The 17048-nt window shown below is 56.4% G+C and overlaps 3 protein-coding genes across 3 annotated transcripts in view; 2 read left to right on the top strand and 1 right to left on the bottom strand.

The window, feature by feature from the left end:
- The first annotated feature begins 3506 nt into the window (after positions 1-3506).
- GPR119 (G protein-coupled receptor 119) lies at positions 3507-4487 on the top strand. The gene has a single exon (XM_068409650.1). It carries the CDS (start codon positions 3507-3509, stop codon positions 4485-4487), a length of 981 nt encoding a protein of 326 aa, XP_068265751.1.
- A 1895-nt stretch (positions 4488-6382) lies between these two features.
- LOC137668092 (basic proline-rich protein-like) lies at positions 6383-7966 on the bottom strand. The gene is made up of 2 exons (XM_068409385.1): positions 7928-7966; positions 6383-7654 (listed from the first exon to the last, which is right to left on the bottom strand). Exons 1-2 carry the CDS (start codon positions 7964-7966, stop codon positions 6383-6385), a joined length of 1311 nt encoding a protein of 436 aa, XP_068265486.1.
- Positions 7967-9935: 1969 nt separating this feature from the next.
- The window catches only part of ENOX2 (ecto-NOX disulfide-thiol exchanger 2), a 43706-nt gene continuing 36593 nt past the window's right edge, over positions 9936-17048 (top strand). The window contains 1 exon segment of the mRNA XM_068408687.1: positions 9936-10148. Coding sequence (XP_068264788.1) covers positions 10127-10148 — 22 coding nt within the window. The 5' untranslated portion in view covers positions 9936-10126.

Raw genomic sequence — 17048 nt, 5'->3', positions numbered from 1 at the left:
GCAGGTTTACTGCAGGTGTCTTCCAGAGCAGATGGTGTGTCTGCCCTTGGAGAGAGCAGAAGCTATTTTTTCAGCATGCTGTATATATCTTTTTTCCCCAAATATATATAAAAAAGCCATCTTTAGGATTCATTACAATATAAATATTTCTAAAACAAAGTTTAATTATTAGTGTTAGAAAATTATGGTGTTGCACTCTTGGCTCAGGTTTGCAAAACCTCAGTCTCTTAATCTTATTGTTTATATTATTTTTCCTTATATCATTTTAAAGCAAGGTCATGTGATGTAAAGCTGACTTCGGATGTCCCACTGGTTTACACTGGTGGCTCTAACATTGCCAGTGCCCAGCAGAGCATCAAGCAAGGTATTTTGGTCATCTTTTTTTTTTTTTTTAATGTGTATGGCTACAAAAGCAAACAGCTCTTCCATCCTGCTCCCTTCCCTCTTTCCGGGGTGGCTTTAGTCTGGATGCAGGTCCCGTGTGACACACGGCAGCGGTGCCTGGCTGGGAGCTGAGATTCTCTCTGCAAATTGCACGAGGGACGTTCAGCCAAATCCAGCCTGGACAAATGAGAGAGAATCGTTTGCTGTGGTTCTGCAAAGGCTCAGCTGCCTCGTACCAGCCGCCTGTGTAAGGAAGGTGACTGCCACAAGCTCCTGGACTTAGACCGTGCCTTGAACAGGGGTGTTGCTACAGGGGCACAGCTCAGCGGGCTGGGAGGGTCGTTTCAGAGTTAAACTGTACCTACAAGCTACCAGGAACAGGGAGACATGGATTGAAAATGGACAAGGTTCATGTGCCTCACCTGGCTTTGCTTTTGGAGAGGGTTTCTGAATATTACGAAGTAAATAAATACTTCCATGGTGGATGAACACGAGTCTCTCCGAGAGATGCATTTTAACTGCCGTTCATGACATCCTTTTGGTTTTCTTCAGTGTTTCTGTAACTTCAGTTCTGGAGCCATTTCTTTTGTGCAGCTCCACGGGACGTTGCTGCTACTAATTTTTGGGCTGATCCTCTGACGGTTCTTTGGCGTTGGCAGTTGCCATCCTGCCCGTGTCCTGCCGGCTGCCACGGGGAGCTCCTCAGCAGCGCCCAAGCGTGTCCCCACGGCCACCTTGCTGTTCCCATTTCCCACCGCAAGGTGCTGGTGAGAGGCTCTTCTTTCCCCTCTTCTTCCTCCCATTGCATCAGCTCCCCTGGGTGGCTTTGGAGACGTTCCTTCCGCTTGCCTGAGTGGTCCCCAGCCCCTGGAGACGTCCCTTATCTGAGCTGTGATTGCACTGGCTGTCATAAACGTTGCCACATGTCACTCTGCCTCGCTTTGTCAACAGTGAGCGCAGGTAGATGGACGCCGGTGGCGATCCCTGCGGATGTGACGGGGAGGTGACGGCTGCCACCCCTCGGCCCCGTGGCAGCTGTTTCCTGGCGGTGGCCGTAAAGCCCTTCACCCCGAGAGCGTCCTGCCTTTGGGGCCGGCAGGGCGGGGGAGCCGAGTTGCTTCAGGTTTCTCAGTCAGTAGGTCGGTATTTTGCGAGGTGTTTTAAAACCAGAAATCCCGACACATAAACGGCGTCGTGACCCTTGTGGCGGGGGGGTCTGTCGTTCTCTGAGGAGGTTCCTTTACTCTGGATGTCGCCCCCTAAACATCTGTTTGTCTTGTGTGCTCAAGCTCACGTGTTTCTAACCTTTTCTGTAACGTGTGAGTGCAACTGAGCAGCCCGTGTACCTGGTCAGGCGTTGATGTGGGTCCCGGGAGGCAGCGGTCCCCGAGCTGCTGCAGCCAGTGCTGCCCCACAGCCAGCGGTGTGGTGCTCCTGCCCCGAGGCCGTGAACATCTTGTGCCTTCAGTGGCTGAAAAATGACCGCGAGCGCTGTGACACGGCGTAGGCGTGAGTGCTGGAGCCTGCAGTGCACAGGGTGAACATAGCCCATTGCAGATGGACACGGGGAGGGACCTTCCCCGTGCGCCCATAGAAAGGTCCAGGTGCTTTAACTCTGACGTGGAGCTGGTATTCACTCAAAGTCCTTCCCAAATGTGGAAGGAGAAACGTGCATGGTCCCGGATACATTAAATATAGAAATGGCAGTAAAGCAGGTCAGAACCAGGTCCTGCCCTGGGCCCCCGCTCAGCCTCTCCCCATCTCCTCGGGTTACTGTTTGACAGAGGAAGGCTCAAACCTGCCCTGTTTCCTGGCAGCTCGGATTTTTCCGGCTCACAAGGCAGGAGCTTGTGGCACTTTGCTTAAAGGGATGGAGTGGCTGCAGCCCGCGGGGGTCACCCACCCGGCAGGAGGGTAAAAGGACGCGGCAGTGGGTTTGTAGGATCCACCCAGGGATGTGGGGGCTTGGCTTCCCTGAATTTCTTTGTTCCAAGATACTATTAGTGAGGTAAATATGATTAGTAAAGCCAGTGTGTGTATATATAACTTCTTTCTTTCTTTTAGTAGCAAGTACATATATTTCATTCAAAGTATTATGGCACCGTTCGTTACGCTGCTCCCAGGAGTGAGGTCAGTCGATGAGGGGTGAAGTCTCTCTTTGGGGATCCACGCCACGGAGCCCAGAGCCAGCCCGGTGTGTGTGTGTGACGCTCAAGCAAGGGGAGCTCTCAGAGAGAGAGGGGCTCGTTTTGGGTTGGTTACTTGTACGTGGATCCCTAAGTGGGCAGAGGACACCAGCTCCTGGAACAGCCATGGCTGATTCCCACTTGCTTAGGAGGCCCCTTTGTAGGTCATGGCAGTGTCGTTGGTTTGGGCTTATCGAGGATGCCCTCAGCTCCCGGCTGAACTGATCAGGGGTGTCGCAGTCGCCCACCCGCCCCTGCCAAGGATGCGCCGGGTTCCCAGGCTGGCAGATGTTTTGTCCATCTGTATTTTAGCAGACATCTCTCATCAGTACTTTTCCCTGGTATAACCAGGTCACCTTTATGGCTGCTGCCCCGACAAGGGATCCGCGGGGTTCCCTTGGTCCCTGCAGGAAGAGGCTGCCCTGGGTCTGGCGGTGGCCCCGCAGGAGCCCCACGAGCTGTGCCACCCGCATGTACCGCTGGGGCTGGGCGATGGGACCTCTCCTTGCTTGTTCCCTGTGACCAGCACCCGGGTGACAGCAGGGCGCTGGCTCTGCTCGGGTCCTCGGTGCTTGGCTGGGCGACGTCCACCACCCCGTGTGCATCGTGGCAGCTTCCTGCCCAGGCGCTCGCCGCTCACCCCCCTGCTCCAGGGTTGTCTGGAAACGTGGCTGGAGGGGAGGGACCTCTGTGGGCACAGCGGGTGCTGGGAGCACACCGGTGCCTGCCAGCAGGCAGCTGCTCGGCAGAGCTCTGCTCCGCAGCCTCAGAGACGCCGCTACGCCCCGGGCTTCCCCGCGTCACCCCGAGAGCGAGGGGCTGTGCTGCTGCTGCCTGGCCGCGGAGCTCCACCTGCCGAGAAGCCCCAGGTGAGGGATGCCCTAGAATCGTGCCGGGGACACGCTGTCCTTGGGCTGTGCCCCACAGGGGACAGCCATGGCTAGCTCAGCCCTGGGAGCCATCCTCGCTGTGCTGGCCTCGCTCATCATCACCGCCAACGCGCTGGTGGCCATCGCCCTCCTTTGCCTCATCCAGAAGAGCGGCTCCAAGGGGCTTTATTTTGTCCTTAATCTCGCCGTTGCGGATACCATGGTTGGCTTCACGGTTGTGGGTCTTGTCATGGATGAGTTTTCCAAGCCCTTTTATCCTCCCCAGATCTTCTGCGTCCTGAGGATGGCTTTCGTGACCTCTTCTTCTGCCGCCTCTATCCTGTCCCTGATTCTGGTAGCGTGTGACAGGCACCTGGCCATCAGGAAGCCTTTCCACTATTTCCAGCTGATGACAGGCCCTCGGGTTGGGGTGCGCTTGGTGGGGCTCTGGCTGGTTGCTGCCATCATCGGCTTCCTCCCGGCCCTCACCACGGGCTTTCAGAAGGTCTCCTCCACCCAAGAGAAGTGCTCCTTCTTCGGAGTCTTCCACCCCACCTACATGCTCACCGTCTTCTGCGTTGGCTTCTTCCCAGCGCTCTTCCTCTTCATTTACCTCTACTGCGACATGCTGAAAATTGCCTCCGTGCACGTGCAGCACATCCGGGAGGTGGAGCACGCCGGGCTGGCGGGGGGCTGCCCCCCGTCCCGCACCACCAGCGACGTGAAGGCCATGCGCACCGTCGCCGTGCTCATCGGCTGCTTCATGCTCTCCTGGCTGCCGTTCTTCATCGCCAGCATCGTGCAAACTGTCTGTCTCGAGTGCTTCCCCTACCGGGTCATCGAGGAGTACCTCTGGCTGCTGGGACTCTGCAACTCCCTCCTCAACCCCCTGCTCTACTCCTACTGGCAGAAGGACGTGCGGCTGCAGCTCTCCCAGCTGGCTGCAGGCGTCAAGAGGAGAGTCCTTCGCCTGGGGAATGGCGCCCAGTTCCCTGGCAGAGGCACCAAGGCGCTCCCCACCGTGTCCTGCCTGCGGCTCCAGGACTGACACGGTAAGGAGCGGCTGCCACCGGCTTTCCAGCTCACCTCCTGCATCACGACCACGAACTCGGGGCCTGCCAGCTGTGGAGGAGATCACAGACAGGGTGGGACCAATCTGGACACTAATTCCCCGACATCAGCGTGGCCAAACGCCAGCCTGCTCCCAGCCCCTCAGCACGGCCCGCTTGCACCAGCCCCAGGCACGTGGCACGCGTTAGATTTTGCCTGGAGAGCCTCAGCCAGAGCAGCCTCGTGTCTCCCGGGACCAAGCCCTCAGCACTCGCTCCGCAGGCTCAGACCCTTCACCCATCGCTGCCCGGCTCCCCCTGCCCAGCCCAGGGGTCCCCCTGCCCTCCCCTCTGCGCAGACCCAGGTGCCCAGGGCACGCCTGGCAGAGGTGCAGGGCAGCACGGGCCGTGCCGTCACTGTTTGGCTTGGGCTGTAAAGCCAGTTAATGAGTAACGGGCTGACCGCTGAGCTGTGGCAAAGGAGCAGGAGCAACGGCTGCCTTGGAGCCAGGGAAAACCCCCCGCGGGAGGGCTGCTCCGTCCCCCTCCCCGAGCTGCAGGGCTGGATTCAGGGCTGCGAGGGTCCCCATACGCTGACCCACCCCATGGGAGCACACAGGCTGCTGACCCGGCCGGGGGCTATGAGGGTATTTAATTGCTTCTTGTAAAATCATGTCCATTTAATCCATGTGGCAAGAAAATTTCCCTTAGAAGAGGTTTCTTAGCTAAGAATGTACCCTAACATGAAAATGAGGGTGCTACGCCTAAACCAGCAGCCTCCACCTCTGTCATTTGCCCTCCCTGGTAGCCATGAAGGCTCAAGGTTGTACTCAGTGTGGGTCCAAACCTGCCTTGGTCCCGAGGCCTTCCCCAGCCTAGAGCAAGAAGCAAAAATAAAAGTGCCTTAAAAAAATAACCCCCAAACACCAGGCCCTCTGTGGCCTTCACCTCTGCCTGGGAAAGGCCCGAGACCAAACATCACCTGGCTCGTGCTGTTGGTAGCTGTGCAGCATGGCCTGAGCCCGAGGAGCCCCACGGGGCTGTCCCGGCTCTGCAGGGGGCTGGTGCCTCGTAGGGGGGGCTGGTGGATGGACCCAGCCTGGCTCAGAGCTGGGGAGCAACACACCCTCTGTCCGTACGACACGTCTGCTGCCTGTTCTGGGGGAAGCCTGAGCTCCGCCGGCTGTTGCTTTGCAAAGCCGACCCGTCCTCCCCGCGCCTCCGGTGACACTGACGCCATCCTCTGCCTCCCTCTGAACCGAGACACTTCGCACGTGAGCCTCTTGCTGCTCCCCGAGCCCGCTGGCTGCCACCTCTGCCGGGGCTCTGCCGCTGTCGGCAGCGTTTGTGCCTGGGCACAGACCCAGATGAGGCCACGGATGCGGGACAGCGAGGCCATCGTGGGCAACGGGAGCAGGAACCTGCAGCCACCACGGCGTCCCCATCACTGATCACGGCTCAGGCAGCCCCGGTGCCACAGGCACGCGGCGTGGTGGCTTGGATGGGCGAGGAGACGCGGCTGCCGAGCTCGTGTGTGGGAATAGGACACGGTGCAGCTGGGAAGAGGCAGCTCCCTGCACTCTGGTCCCGACCTGCCTCCTCTCTCCCCACGCCCTGGCCCGGAGGGGTGCTCGCAGGCTGGAGCACTTGGGGCTCCGTTCCTGGCAGACGCCTCCGGATCGTGCCGGGGTGGCACGGGCTGGCGGCCGTTCCCCGTGCGACCGTGCCTGCTTTCATCTCTTGTCCCAGCCAGCGCCTGTCCCCCTGCCCCGCCACCGCTGCTCCAGCCACGTAGTGACTCCGTGGGTACCGAGCGTGGCCCGGGCGCCCCGGGGAGGCCGAGGAGCGCGGCGGGACGCGGGGGGCCCGTCCGAGGCCACGGGGCGATGGGGTGTTACGAGCGGGAAGGGTGAGGAGCGCTTTCCCCGCTCCCTGCCCTGCACCTCAATAAACCGCCTTTCTGCCGGCCTGTTCTCCAGTCCCGGTAACCGGGGGGGTCGGGGCTGCAGCCGGGGTGGGGCTGCTCGGGGCTGGGAGCCGGGCCCGGCTCTGCGGCGGCCCGTGAGCCCGGGGAGCGACAGCGCGATGGCACCGGGCAGCCAAGGCCCGGCTCGGCCCCGGCGGCCTGGGGCCCTCCAGCCTGCCGCTCCCCCTTGTCCGGGCCGCGGGGACGGGGCCAGGCGGCCGCGGCTGTTAGGAGGCGGCGGGGGCTGCGGGGCCGGCGGTGCCCCGGGAGCTGCAGGGCCGAGCAGGGCGGACACGGCGCCGGGGCGGGCGGTGGGAAAGACCGACACTGCCGGGACCGCGGCGGGCCCGGAGGGGCGCGGGAGAAGGGCTGCAGGGCCGGCGCCGGCTCCTCCACCGCGGGCGCAGGGGCCAGGCCCGGGCCGGGGGGCGCCCGGTCCCCGCCGGGATCGCTCTCCGGGGCCGCCCGCCGCGGAGGCCGCCACCGTCCCGGCGTGCTCTGCGCCCGGCGCCCCGCCCCCCAGCCAGGCGGCAGCCAATGGGCGGTTGAGGTGCGGTGGGCGGGGCGGATGTTTGCGGGGGGCGGCCGCGGCGGCGCCGGCAGGGGGAGCGGGAGCGGGACCGGGGGGTGAGTGCGGGACCGGGCCGGGCCGGGCCGGGCCGGGGGAGCGCGGGGCGGGCTCCAGGCCTCTCTGTGCCCGGGAGGCCGCCGGCGGGAGCGGCGGAATGGCGGCTCGGGGCCGGGCAGGGGCCGGCCTGCTGGGCCGACGGCCCGGGGCTGCCCGCCGGGGGAGGCTGTGGGGAGCGGGGCGGCGGCGGCTGCGGTTTGGGCCTGGAGCGCTTCCTCGGGGCGGCGGGGCCGGCGTGCGCTCCGCTCCTGCGGGCCTCTCCCGCCAGGGCCCCCTTTGTAGCGCGGGGAGGGCGGCAGGCGCTGGCCCCCGCCCGGGGGGGGTCTCCTGCCGCCTCCCGGGCCGCGGTCCCCGCCTGGGGGTTCTCCTGGGAGGCCCCCGCCGCCGGCCACGGGGCTGGCTGGGCCACACCAGCGTCCCTCCCGGGCCCGCCCCGATGCGTCCCGGCGGGGTGTTGGCCCCCCTGGTCGGTGCGGTCGCTCCGGTACGGCCCGCAGCCTCACGGGAGCCGTGAGAGCATCGAGGGAGCCGTGCTGGGGGTGGCGTCTCCAGCGCTCCGTACCCTGGGGGCCCTTTGGGCGGCGGGGGAGCCGTTCGGAAAGGTTTATTCGGGGTGGGACGTCTCCAGGCCACCCCTTGGGTTCGACGGTAATTAAAGCGTCACGAGGTAGTACGAGAGGGAGGGAGAAATGAGTCGCATTTGAAGAAATTATTGAACTGAGTGCTAACGTGGGCTGCTTGAGGGGCTGGTTTGTAAAGGGGGGGGGGGGGGATAAAGGTGGCAGCAGCTTCTCCCGGCTGGTTTCTCTCTCCTCTGAACACCGGCAGGCTCAGCCAGACCGTACGTGGGAAGCGCTGTTAGGTTCAGGCACGCTCATACCCATCACCGCAGCTGCCGGTGGGCTGCAACTCCCACAGCCCCACCGCATAAAGATCCTTTGACTATGATTCATATGTAAATGCACGCACACGTTTATTTAAGCATTATACTAAACCTTTACATTTATGTGCTTCTTACTGTCGTAATTATTTTCCTCATATTTGTGTGCGAGGTCTAGCTGTTAACAGCAACGTATGTTCAGATCGTGCCGCGTGGAAATGCTTTTGTTTTTCAGTGCTACACGTTTGTTACTACCTATTAGTCCTTTGTAGCTCCCCCGTGCTTCACTTGCACGGCTACAATAATTAGACACTGTAATTTTCTGGCCTCCAGAGCTGTGAGACGATGGGTAAAACGCTGAGGCAACCTGGGCTGGAGTTTGTCCAGCAAACTTGCATTCCTTCCTGCTCCAGCCTTTCATCTCTTTCCTGCTCCGGAAGCTGACTGGGTGCTTTTGCTGTTTCGTAATGTTTTGTTTGAGGGATTTGGTAACATCTAATTAAAAAGCCCCTTGTGTGAAGCTGTTGAAAGCTCTGAGCCGCTGTAAGGTCAGGTTTCTTCGGTTAAGGTCATGTTTTTGGTACGGGTGACTTGAGCTCGGGGAAGGGGTGAAGTTCAATCTCCGAGTAATTTCAAAGATAAGGTGTTGCTAGAGAGGCATTCTGTGCACCTGCCAAAGATGGTGTGAGATTTCTCCCCTAATCCCCAACTTTTCTGCTGACATTCTCCCGGTGCCAGCGTGGCCATCCCAGCGCGGCGCCGTCCAGCTACTCTGCTCTCGGCCGGGACGAAGCCGTTCGGGTCCTCATGCTGGTGCTGCCCCTCTGCGAGGGTTTTGTCTGGGGAGCAGCACTCGCCCCTCGGTCCAGGTTTTTGCACTAGGATTTTCTGATGATCCTGATTGCTGGCTCTGCTGGAGTTTTCCTTGGGACTTCCCTCTTCTTTTCTCTTTTTTTCTTCTTCCCTTTTTCTCCCCCCAGTAGGTCTGTGCAGTTAGTCCTGCATCCCTTTGCCTGACAGGTTTCTTCTTCTAGCCTTTCAAAAATATATTTCTGCAGTTATGAAGTGGCAGGAATTGCTCTCCGGGCGTGCTGCGAGGCGGGCAGGATGGGGAGGGATGTGACCCACGAGCTGCCTGGGGTCGGGCATGTCCCCTCTGAGCCTGGAGCCGCCTGCTCTGCACCCAAGGCGATGCAGGACGAGCTGCTCGTCCCCTGTAAACCCCAGTGTCAGCACAAAACAATTTCTAGCTGTCGTGTTGAGAGGGAAGGTGGCTTTACAGAGCTGGGTGAGCGTCCTAAAAATCCTCCGTGGAATGGTTGATAATCTGGTGGGAGGACCGGGGCGGGTGGTGGGGGCTGCTGAGGGCTGCCCGTGGGGAGGCAAGCATGACCGAGCAGCTGGGGCTGAGCGGTGTGATTTTTTTTCCTTTGTTTTGGGTTATAACAGTAAGCAAACAGCACAAGTCTCTGTGTTTTTGCTGCTGTGGATATATATATGTGAAAATACACCGGCACGAAAACGCTGCAGATAGCCCTTGGTGTTACTGACCGCTGGGTTTTCAGGGTCAGAGGAGAAAGGGACTCTGTGTCGTGCTCTTTTTTTTAGTTGTTTTATTTTACAGTGCCCTGCTAGAACTTGTCTGGAGTTAATATTTGAGTACAAGCTTCCAAGAATCACGGAAGGTGATCAGGGTGCCTCTTACCATCGAGGATTACCAGAACTTAATCGTTCTGTGCAAAGGCAACTCATCTCAGGCACGCAAACAGGGTTTATTTAACTGTGCGCCAGCGCCTGAAAGCATTGCTGTGTGAAATCCCTTGCAAATTCAGATGGACTTGCTGCTAATCGCTTCCCCACCTGCTCGTCCACCTCCGTCCCCGGAGTCCGCCTATGGGTGTCACTCACTGGAGACTGATGGTGACACGTGCAGCCGCCGCCTGCCAGCTCCAGCCCCAACCTGTGCTCTCGATGCCCGGGCTGTCGCTGCGCCGTGGTGGTGTTACCGTCATTAGGACCCAACTTTCCTTTTGTGCTGGGAGCTGGAGGCTGGTGGAGCTGCACCGGGTGTGGGAGCCCAACCCTGGACTCCATCTTTCAAGCAAATAAGCTGGGAGCAGCAGGAGAGCTGGCTGAAATACTGCAGTATGATCAGCAGCTTGCCATGTTTCTCCTGCAGTACGCAGGTAACGCGTGTGCTCTGTGTGCTTGTCTTCAAAGTGCCTTTCTCTGATAATGTCTCGTCAGTGGTGTGAGCAGACAGGGTTATATGGAGTCGGCAGAAGTAACTACCAAGAGTCTGCTGGTCTCATCAGTGTGCCCAGGCAGCTTCTGCAGCAAACTGATGATGATAAAGCTCTAACCAGGACACTGAAGCCAGGAGTGCAGTAGAAGAGAGTGCCCAAGCCCAGCAGCAGTTTCTGAGCCTGGGTGCTAGTCTTGGAAAGCAAGTGGTTGGTATCGAAATGTAACTCAAAAGCCTCGCTATCTTCTCTCCTTTCCCTCCCTTGCTGTTTTCTCTGTGCTTTCTAATTGATGCTGTGTGCTTTGGTTTCTTCTAAAGCGTGCTTCTTCAGAGCTGAGAAGAAGCAGTGTGTGATCCGGTGGCAGATTGTATCCCGGAATCCAGTTTATTTCTAAATTGCATTTCTAAAGGTGCAGGAAAGAAAAGGGAGCCCTGTCCAGGCTGAGCAATACTTATTTCATATATTTGCCAATGTTGGCAAAAGGTAAGCCCATATTTATAGTAAAGCCTGTGTCAGCCCATTTCTGAAGTGCCTCTTGATGCTGGGTGAGAGAGAAGTTTGATGAGTGGGCATAATCTAGGTGGACTTTTTAAGTGTATCATTAAAATGCTTTTAGGTGTGTGAAAGTGTCAGAGTACCTGCTCCTAGGTTTTTTTCCGTTGAGTTACTGGGGAGGGGTTTGTGTACCTGCTTTTTCTTAACTCGTTGGATGCCAAGAAAGCCATTTGAGTGTGACCGGCTGGGGTGTGAAGTTGCTGTGGGAGCACGCCGTTCCCTCGCCCGGCCCCGGGGGAGCTGGTTTGCGTGCCTCTGCAGCAGGGCTGGGCTTGTGGGCAGAGCTCCTCTGCCCTTTGGGTGAGCATTAGTAAACCCAGCGGGGAAGATCTTGCAGAAATCTTGAAGCTGGGGTCCTTTTTTCCCGTGCAGTCGCAGGAGCCCCGCACAGCGAGCTGCACAGACCCGCGTTCGCGTGTTGTCAGCGTGTTCGGCTCTCGGCAGTGGGAATGACCTGTAAAACAGCGCTTGTCAGTTCACCTTGGTGACTCTCATTTCTTTTTTCACTGGTCATTAAGGCAAATGGCCAAGCTCAGTTAGCAGGAGGTGGCTGGAAAATGAAGTCCTGCCCAGAGTCTGGCACGGGACCCGCTGAGGGTAGATACTTGCCTTGATTTATGCCTGGAACATTGAGATCTTTCCTAACTCTCCCCAGGCCCTTTCTAAATGTGTGCTGTGAAAGCTCCAGCCGTTTATAGCATCAGCACGGAGCGGGTCGATGCGTACCCCAAGGGACGGGGGGGCTGCGTGTTGTTAGTGCTCTTTGGGACAGCGAGAAGCTGCTGCGGGTCTTCCCCTAAGACACAACGCAGCATGTTTCCAGAGGTGAAGACCACCTGCAGCACCCTGCTGCTGCTGGGGGAGAGGGCTTGCTGAGAGTCGTTTCCTTCTCGTCTTTAAGCATCTCCACTGTTTTTTTTTCCCCCAATCTATTTTTCTGGTGAGGAATCTTCTAGTCTAAGTTACTTTTAACAAATTTGTAGTCACTGCATTATGGTGGCTTCTGATATTTTGCTCCTAAAAATTCACTCTTCTGAAGATCCCTGGAGATACAGCCCGGGTGTGCTTGGAGGTGGAGGACACGCTAACGCCCGTGCCGTGCGTGGCTCTCTAGAAATGCTGGCACCAGGCTGACACTCACTGAAAACCCTAATTTTTCTCCTCCTCCCCCCTTAGCTTCTGCATAGCACTTCCCTGCGAGTGCAGAGATCTGCTGATGTCTGCCCTTCCTGGCTGGCTCTCCAGAGCCTCCGTAAAGCTGAGCAAAACCCCAAGGCTTGCTCCTGTGCTCGTGGTCCCTTCCCTCCTAGAGCAGACCAGCTCGAAATAGCGAGGCCAGCAGGACTAGGGAAGTAATTGTCCCCCTGTGCTCGGCACTGGTGAGGCCACACCTTGAATCCTGTGTCCAGTTCTGGGCCCCGCACTACAAGAAAGGTGTTGAGGTGTTGGAGCGAGTCCGGAGGAGGGTGACCAAGCTGGTGAAGGGTCTGGAGGGTCTGACCTATGAGGGGCAGCTGGGGGAACTGGAATTGTTTAGCCTGGAGGAAAGGAAGCTGAGGGGGAGACCTATCACTCCCTACAACTACCTGAAGGGAGGTTGTAGCGCAGTGGGAGTCGGCCTCTTCTCCCAGGCAACTAGTGATAGGACAAGAGGACACAGCCTCAAGCTTGGCCAGGGGAGGTTCAGGTTGGACATTAGGAAGCATTTCTTCTCAGCAAGGGTCATTAGCCATTGGAAGGGGCTGCCCAGGGAGGTGGTGGAGTCACCATCCCTGGAGGTGTTTCAGAAAAGAGTGGACACGGCACTTGGTGCCCTGGTCTAGTTGACAGGGTGGTGTCAGGGCAATGGTTGGACTCGGTGATCCCAGAGGGCTCTTCCAACCTCATTGATTCTGGGATTCTGTGAAATAGCCAAGGATGCTTCGTTAAGGTCGCCGCGAAGGAAAAGTGCTTGTGCATGTGCCTCGCAGTCGTTTATCCTGCTCTGTGCCCAGGAGAGAAGCTTTTCTGCGGCTTCAGCTTTCTTCTGTGCGTGTTCTTTGTGCGCAGGGGGATGCGGTTGGAGCTCAAGCTGAAATGTCAGAAGAGAGGCGGTTGGTTCTGAAGGTGGCTGCTGTCCGTGGCATTGCCAATGGCAGGATGTGAAATGTGACATAATGAGGAGTTTCCTACTCTAAAGTGCGTTGGAAATCTCTCTGGCTTGGTTTAATTCTTGGAGCAAACTCCGTACTGCAAGAGAGCAGCGGGCAGGGTGCCCACTTTTTGTACTCGTGGGACAGGCAGCCGGGCACAGGGACTTCTGCTGCTCACCATAACCCCCCTCGCAGAGGTCCAGACGCGTGTCCTGAAGTAAATGGCAGTTTCTATAGACCACCAGCAGTAGCTCCTGGCTTTCTCTGCTCACAGAGCCTGGAGCAAAAACCAGGGCAAAGTGCCTGTGGAAGTAGGTCTTGGGATCCTGGAAGTCCTTGTTGGAAGAGCTACCAGGAGCTCTCGTGCGAGTGGGACTAAGAATAACTGTGTCATCTCCAGCGCTGCTTCTAGACGACGCTACCCAGAAAATACATTTATTTTTGTGGACGGCTTGTGAAGGAGCTACTCTGTTTCCCGCCTGTGCCTGCAAAGAGAAAGATGTTGCAGTTCATGATCTCATCAACTTCCATTTTCTGTAACTTCTGAATGTCTGACTTGGGGAATTCTAGTCTGAGGCTGTGTAAGGACAGTAGCGGGCTCCTCTTCCAGAACATTCGTGCCATAAGGAAGTTGTAAATGCAGAGGGTTAGCTTTAAACCCCAGAAAGTCCTATTTCTGCCTTTCCAAGGGGTTTGGGCACTATGGCAGAGCGTATCAAACGAGAAGGGTGGCTTTAAACCAGTTCTGGTGCTGAGAAATTGACTTGGAAGAAAAAAAAAGCTGTAAACTGGAATGAAGTTTCATCGCAGGGGTGCAAACTTTCCTCCTTTCCTCATGCAGTTTGGTGACGTTTTTGGACACGAAGCTTGATTTGAAGCAATCGTGGTTTAGCTCTTTAAATCTTACATGCCAGTGCAGGGATTCACGGGGAGGAATTGCTGCCTCAGCGCTGCATCAAAGTGCCTCGTTGGTCTGGGAGGCGTCAACTGGAAAAAAGGCTCCAGGAAAGTGAATTGCTCGTTCTGGAAGTGTGAGAGCAATATAATAATTTTTTGTGTCTTTCCTACTCTCGTCCCTTCATTGTACTGGTGTGGCTGTTTTAGGATTGCTCCGTAAGACATGAGCGTTGTTGCATGGCTTGACATTGAAAACAAACCTAAATCCTCCACTGGGAACAAAGCGAGGGTTTAACTCTGACCTCTTCGCTGATCTTGGTGTGGTCGCTCAAACAGGCTGACCTAAGCCATGGCTTGATGAGACAGCGAGCCTGGATCTGGGTTCCTGGTACTGGTGCCTTGATCATGCCCTCTGTGGTCACCTTTGAGCATTAATCTGACACCATGAATTTGTACCAGCACAAAAAATGTTGCTGCTTTCACGTCTGGAGGTCATGTGCTGCGTCTGTTAGAGAGCGTATCTGATTACGTTTAATGGAGAGCCCATAAATAATACATTTTTTGGAAGTGGGATGTTCATGCAGTGGCTGGAGCAAGTCCACGGTCTGTTCTCCCAGGAGTCTCTCTGGTTGTCTTTGTGATGCTTCTGCTGGGTTTTGCCCACACCTCTCACAGGTAGTGTGTGCACGTTGGTGGTTAGAAATGCATTTGTTGAGTAGTGCTGAGGTGAACGTGTCCTCATCCTTCAGGTAGTCATTGATCTCATGCAGGACTTCAGCTGACTTCCCCAAAAAAACCCTCCACTGAACTTTAGCTTGTGTTACTGTCACCCTTAGGCAGCTGCTATGATGAGAGTCCGTATGCCAGCAAACCATTTCTTACTGTTCTTCAGAGGTGTGTGGGACAGCAGCGTTCTTTGCAAGGAGAACACATCATAGGTCTGCTACAACATAGAATCCCAGAATCAATCAGGTTGGAAGAGCCCTCTGGGCTCATCGAGTCCAACCATTGCCCTGACACCACCATGGCAACTAGACCATGGCACTAAGTGCCATGTCCAGTCTTTTCTTAAACACATCCAGAGATGGTGACTCCACCACCTCCACATGTTGTGGCTTGCAAAAGTTTCCAGTGCTGGCTTAAGGTGTCAATGTTAGATGATCTTGAAGATTTGTAGGCCCGCAAAATGTCACCTAGAAGAGCTCTGGGTCTTTGTTTTCATCCAAAATTAGAAAATGTAGAAGCATTGGCCCGACTTGCAGAGTTCATCCTATGTGACTTCTTAGAACGTTCAGGAGAACATGACCCTGACAGAACACATTTTGTGTTCGGACGCCACAGCTCCTCTGTGGTAAGCGTGACCCCAAAAAATCTAATGGGAAAAGAGTTTCCTCAATTTACTTTCTTTAAAAACAACAACAAAAGCCCCAAACTTAAGCCCTCCCCCAGCTTCTCTGAGGAGAGCAGGGAGGAGGAATCACAGTGAAACCCGGGGCTGTAGCAGTGGGAGGAAACGTCAGCGCGTGTGTGGTGTGGTTTAGTGCATGACGGGACACGCTTTTTGTCAGGGCTCTCAGAGCTGTGTGACTGGTGAGAACCGTCTTCTCGGAGACCTTGGTACTCCCTTGCACGTGGGGAAAAGCTGCTGAAGTTGCAAGTTGAGACTGCGTGAGACGTTGTGGGAAATGTGAAGTGTCACAAGCACAGGTCCCGATAACTCGGCAGGACACGAGATGCGTGGCAGACTGCTGCCTGGTTTTGGGTGGCGTTGTTGATCTTTATGGAGTAGAGCACCAGCTTTGGCATGGTTTAGGGTCAGTGTGCCTGTATGTCCAAGCTGGAGGAGGAGCCCCTCTCCTAAAGATGGCGTTCTCATCTTAAGGATTGAGGCTGTGTTTGAGCACCACAGTGGAGTACGTCCAAAATGGTATTGACTTCTGAAGTAGTGTTAGAAGATGAGACTTTAAGTCTGGCTGTTCAAAAGGTGGTTATCAAGGCTCCCTCTGTATTGTATGAAGAGAGTGCGCTACCTCGAAGGTATGGGGACTCCTTGAGGTCCCTCTGAACGATGGATGATGTTTTAAGTCTGCAGTAGGCTCTTTCTTGCTGGCAAGGAAGATTGGCTTTGAATTAAGTGACATCAGATTGAAAACTTGTGTGACTGCTTTGATACATGCAGGTCCAAATGAAGAACTGGCTCTTGCTTCACTGCAGCCTTTTCTGGTGTGAGTGGTGAGGATCAGCTGAGAAGGGGCAGGTTGAGGAGCTGATTTGAGATTTCCTTACTCCATTTCTTCTTAATGACATGTAATGCCTGGAAGATGGTTGGACTCGATGATCCCAGAGGTCTCTTCCAACCTGGTTGATTCTGTGATTCTGGGAAGAGACTGTGCTGCAGGCTTAGCCTGCTGCTGCTGATCACCCTAACGTGGGAATGACGCTGGGGGCTTTGGGACAGCGTCTGTCCGGTCACCAAGTCAGCAGTCGTGTTCCTGTGCCTCTTCAGGAGTGCTGTGCTTGCCACCGCACCAGCCTCCCCTTCCCCTTCGCTCCTCGCCAGCTGGTTACAGAAGTTGTCAGGAGCAGGTTGACCTTTTGGTGCAGGAGATAACCGGGAGGAGAATTCCTCAGGAATGCTTTTAATGACTGAGCTGCCTTCCTGGGCTTTGCACAGGGCTTGATGAGTTCTGGGAACATACCCCCTTTATTTTCCTTTTTTAATTGCTCTTCCGGTCGCTGCCTTTGGGGCAGTGTTTGGTGCCAGTGACCTGGCTCTTGGATGTTTTCAGGTAGAAACGATAGAAGGCAAGAAGAGAACAAGTACTTACTAATTACTGTTCAGTTCTCTGTCGCCGTGATCTGTTCTCCTTTTATAGGTCTCCTCTCGTTAACCTGCGTGCTGAGAGCAGGGGGGACGTTGCTGCCTCGCAGCTGGTCCGTGGCAAGTTGCCTGCTGGGTTGCGGCTCTGCGGTGCTTCATTTGCGGTGGGGATAGTCGGAGTCATGAGACCTGATGCTGAAGACTTAAGAGCATTTGTAGGTCTGTTCCTGCTCCTTCCTGTGGATGTCAGGTTAGGGTTGGAGCCTTCTGCGAGCAACTTAGGTGTACTAATCCCAGCAGAACATGATCCGCTTCCCAGGAGCCGCATTATTTTCTGCCTGGAGCATGAGCTGCAGGAGCTCTGCAGGGTTGGCCCGGGTGCAGGGGTGTGTTGGGCAGCCGGGAACGAGCAGGGGTGTCTCCCTTCTGCTCTGG

This window comes from Nyctibius grandis, chromosome 10, assembly GCF_013368605.1.
Source record: "Nyctibius grandis isolate bNycGra1 chromosome 10, bNycGra1.pri, whole genome shotgun sequence".
Lineage (NCBI taxonomy): Eukaryota > Metazoa > Chordata > Aves > Nyctibiiformes > Nyctibiidae > Nyctibius > Nyctibius grandis.
This window is presented reverse-complemented; position numbering and strand designations above follow the sequence as displayed.

Excerpts from the sequence above, each read along its gene's own strand:
- LOC137668092 (XM_068409385.1), bottom strand. The coding sequence starts at position 7,966 with ATGGGTATGAGCGTGCCTGAACCTAACAGCGCTTCCCAC. Across the intron at positions 7,655-7,927 it reads AACCTAACAGCGCTTCCCAC|GGCCCCCAGGGTACGGAGCG; the intron begins GTACGGTCTGGC and ends CGCCGCCCAAAG.
- GPR119 (XM_068409650.1), top strand. The coding sequence starts at position 3,507 with ATGGCTAGCTCAGCCCTGGGAGCCATCCTCGCTGTGCTGGCCTCGCTC.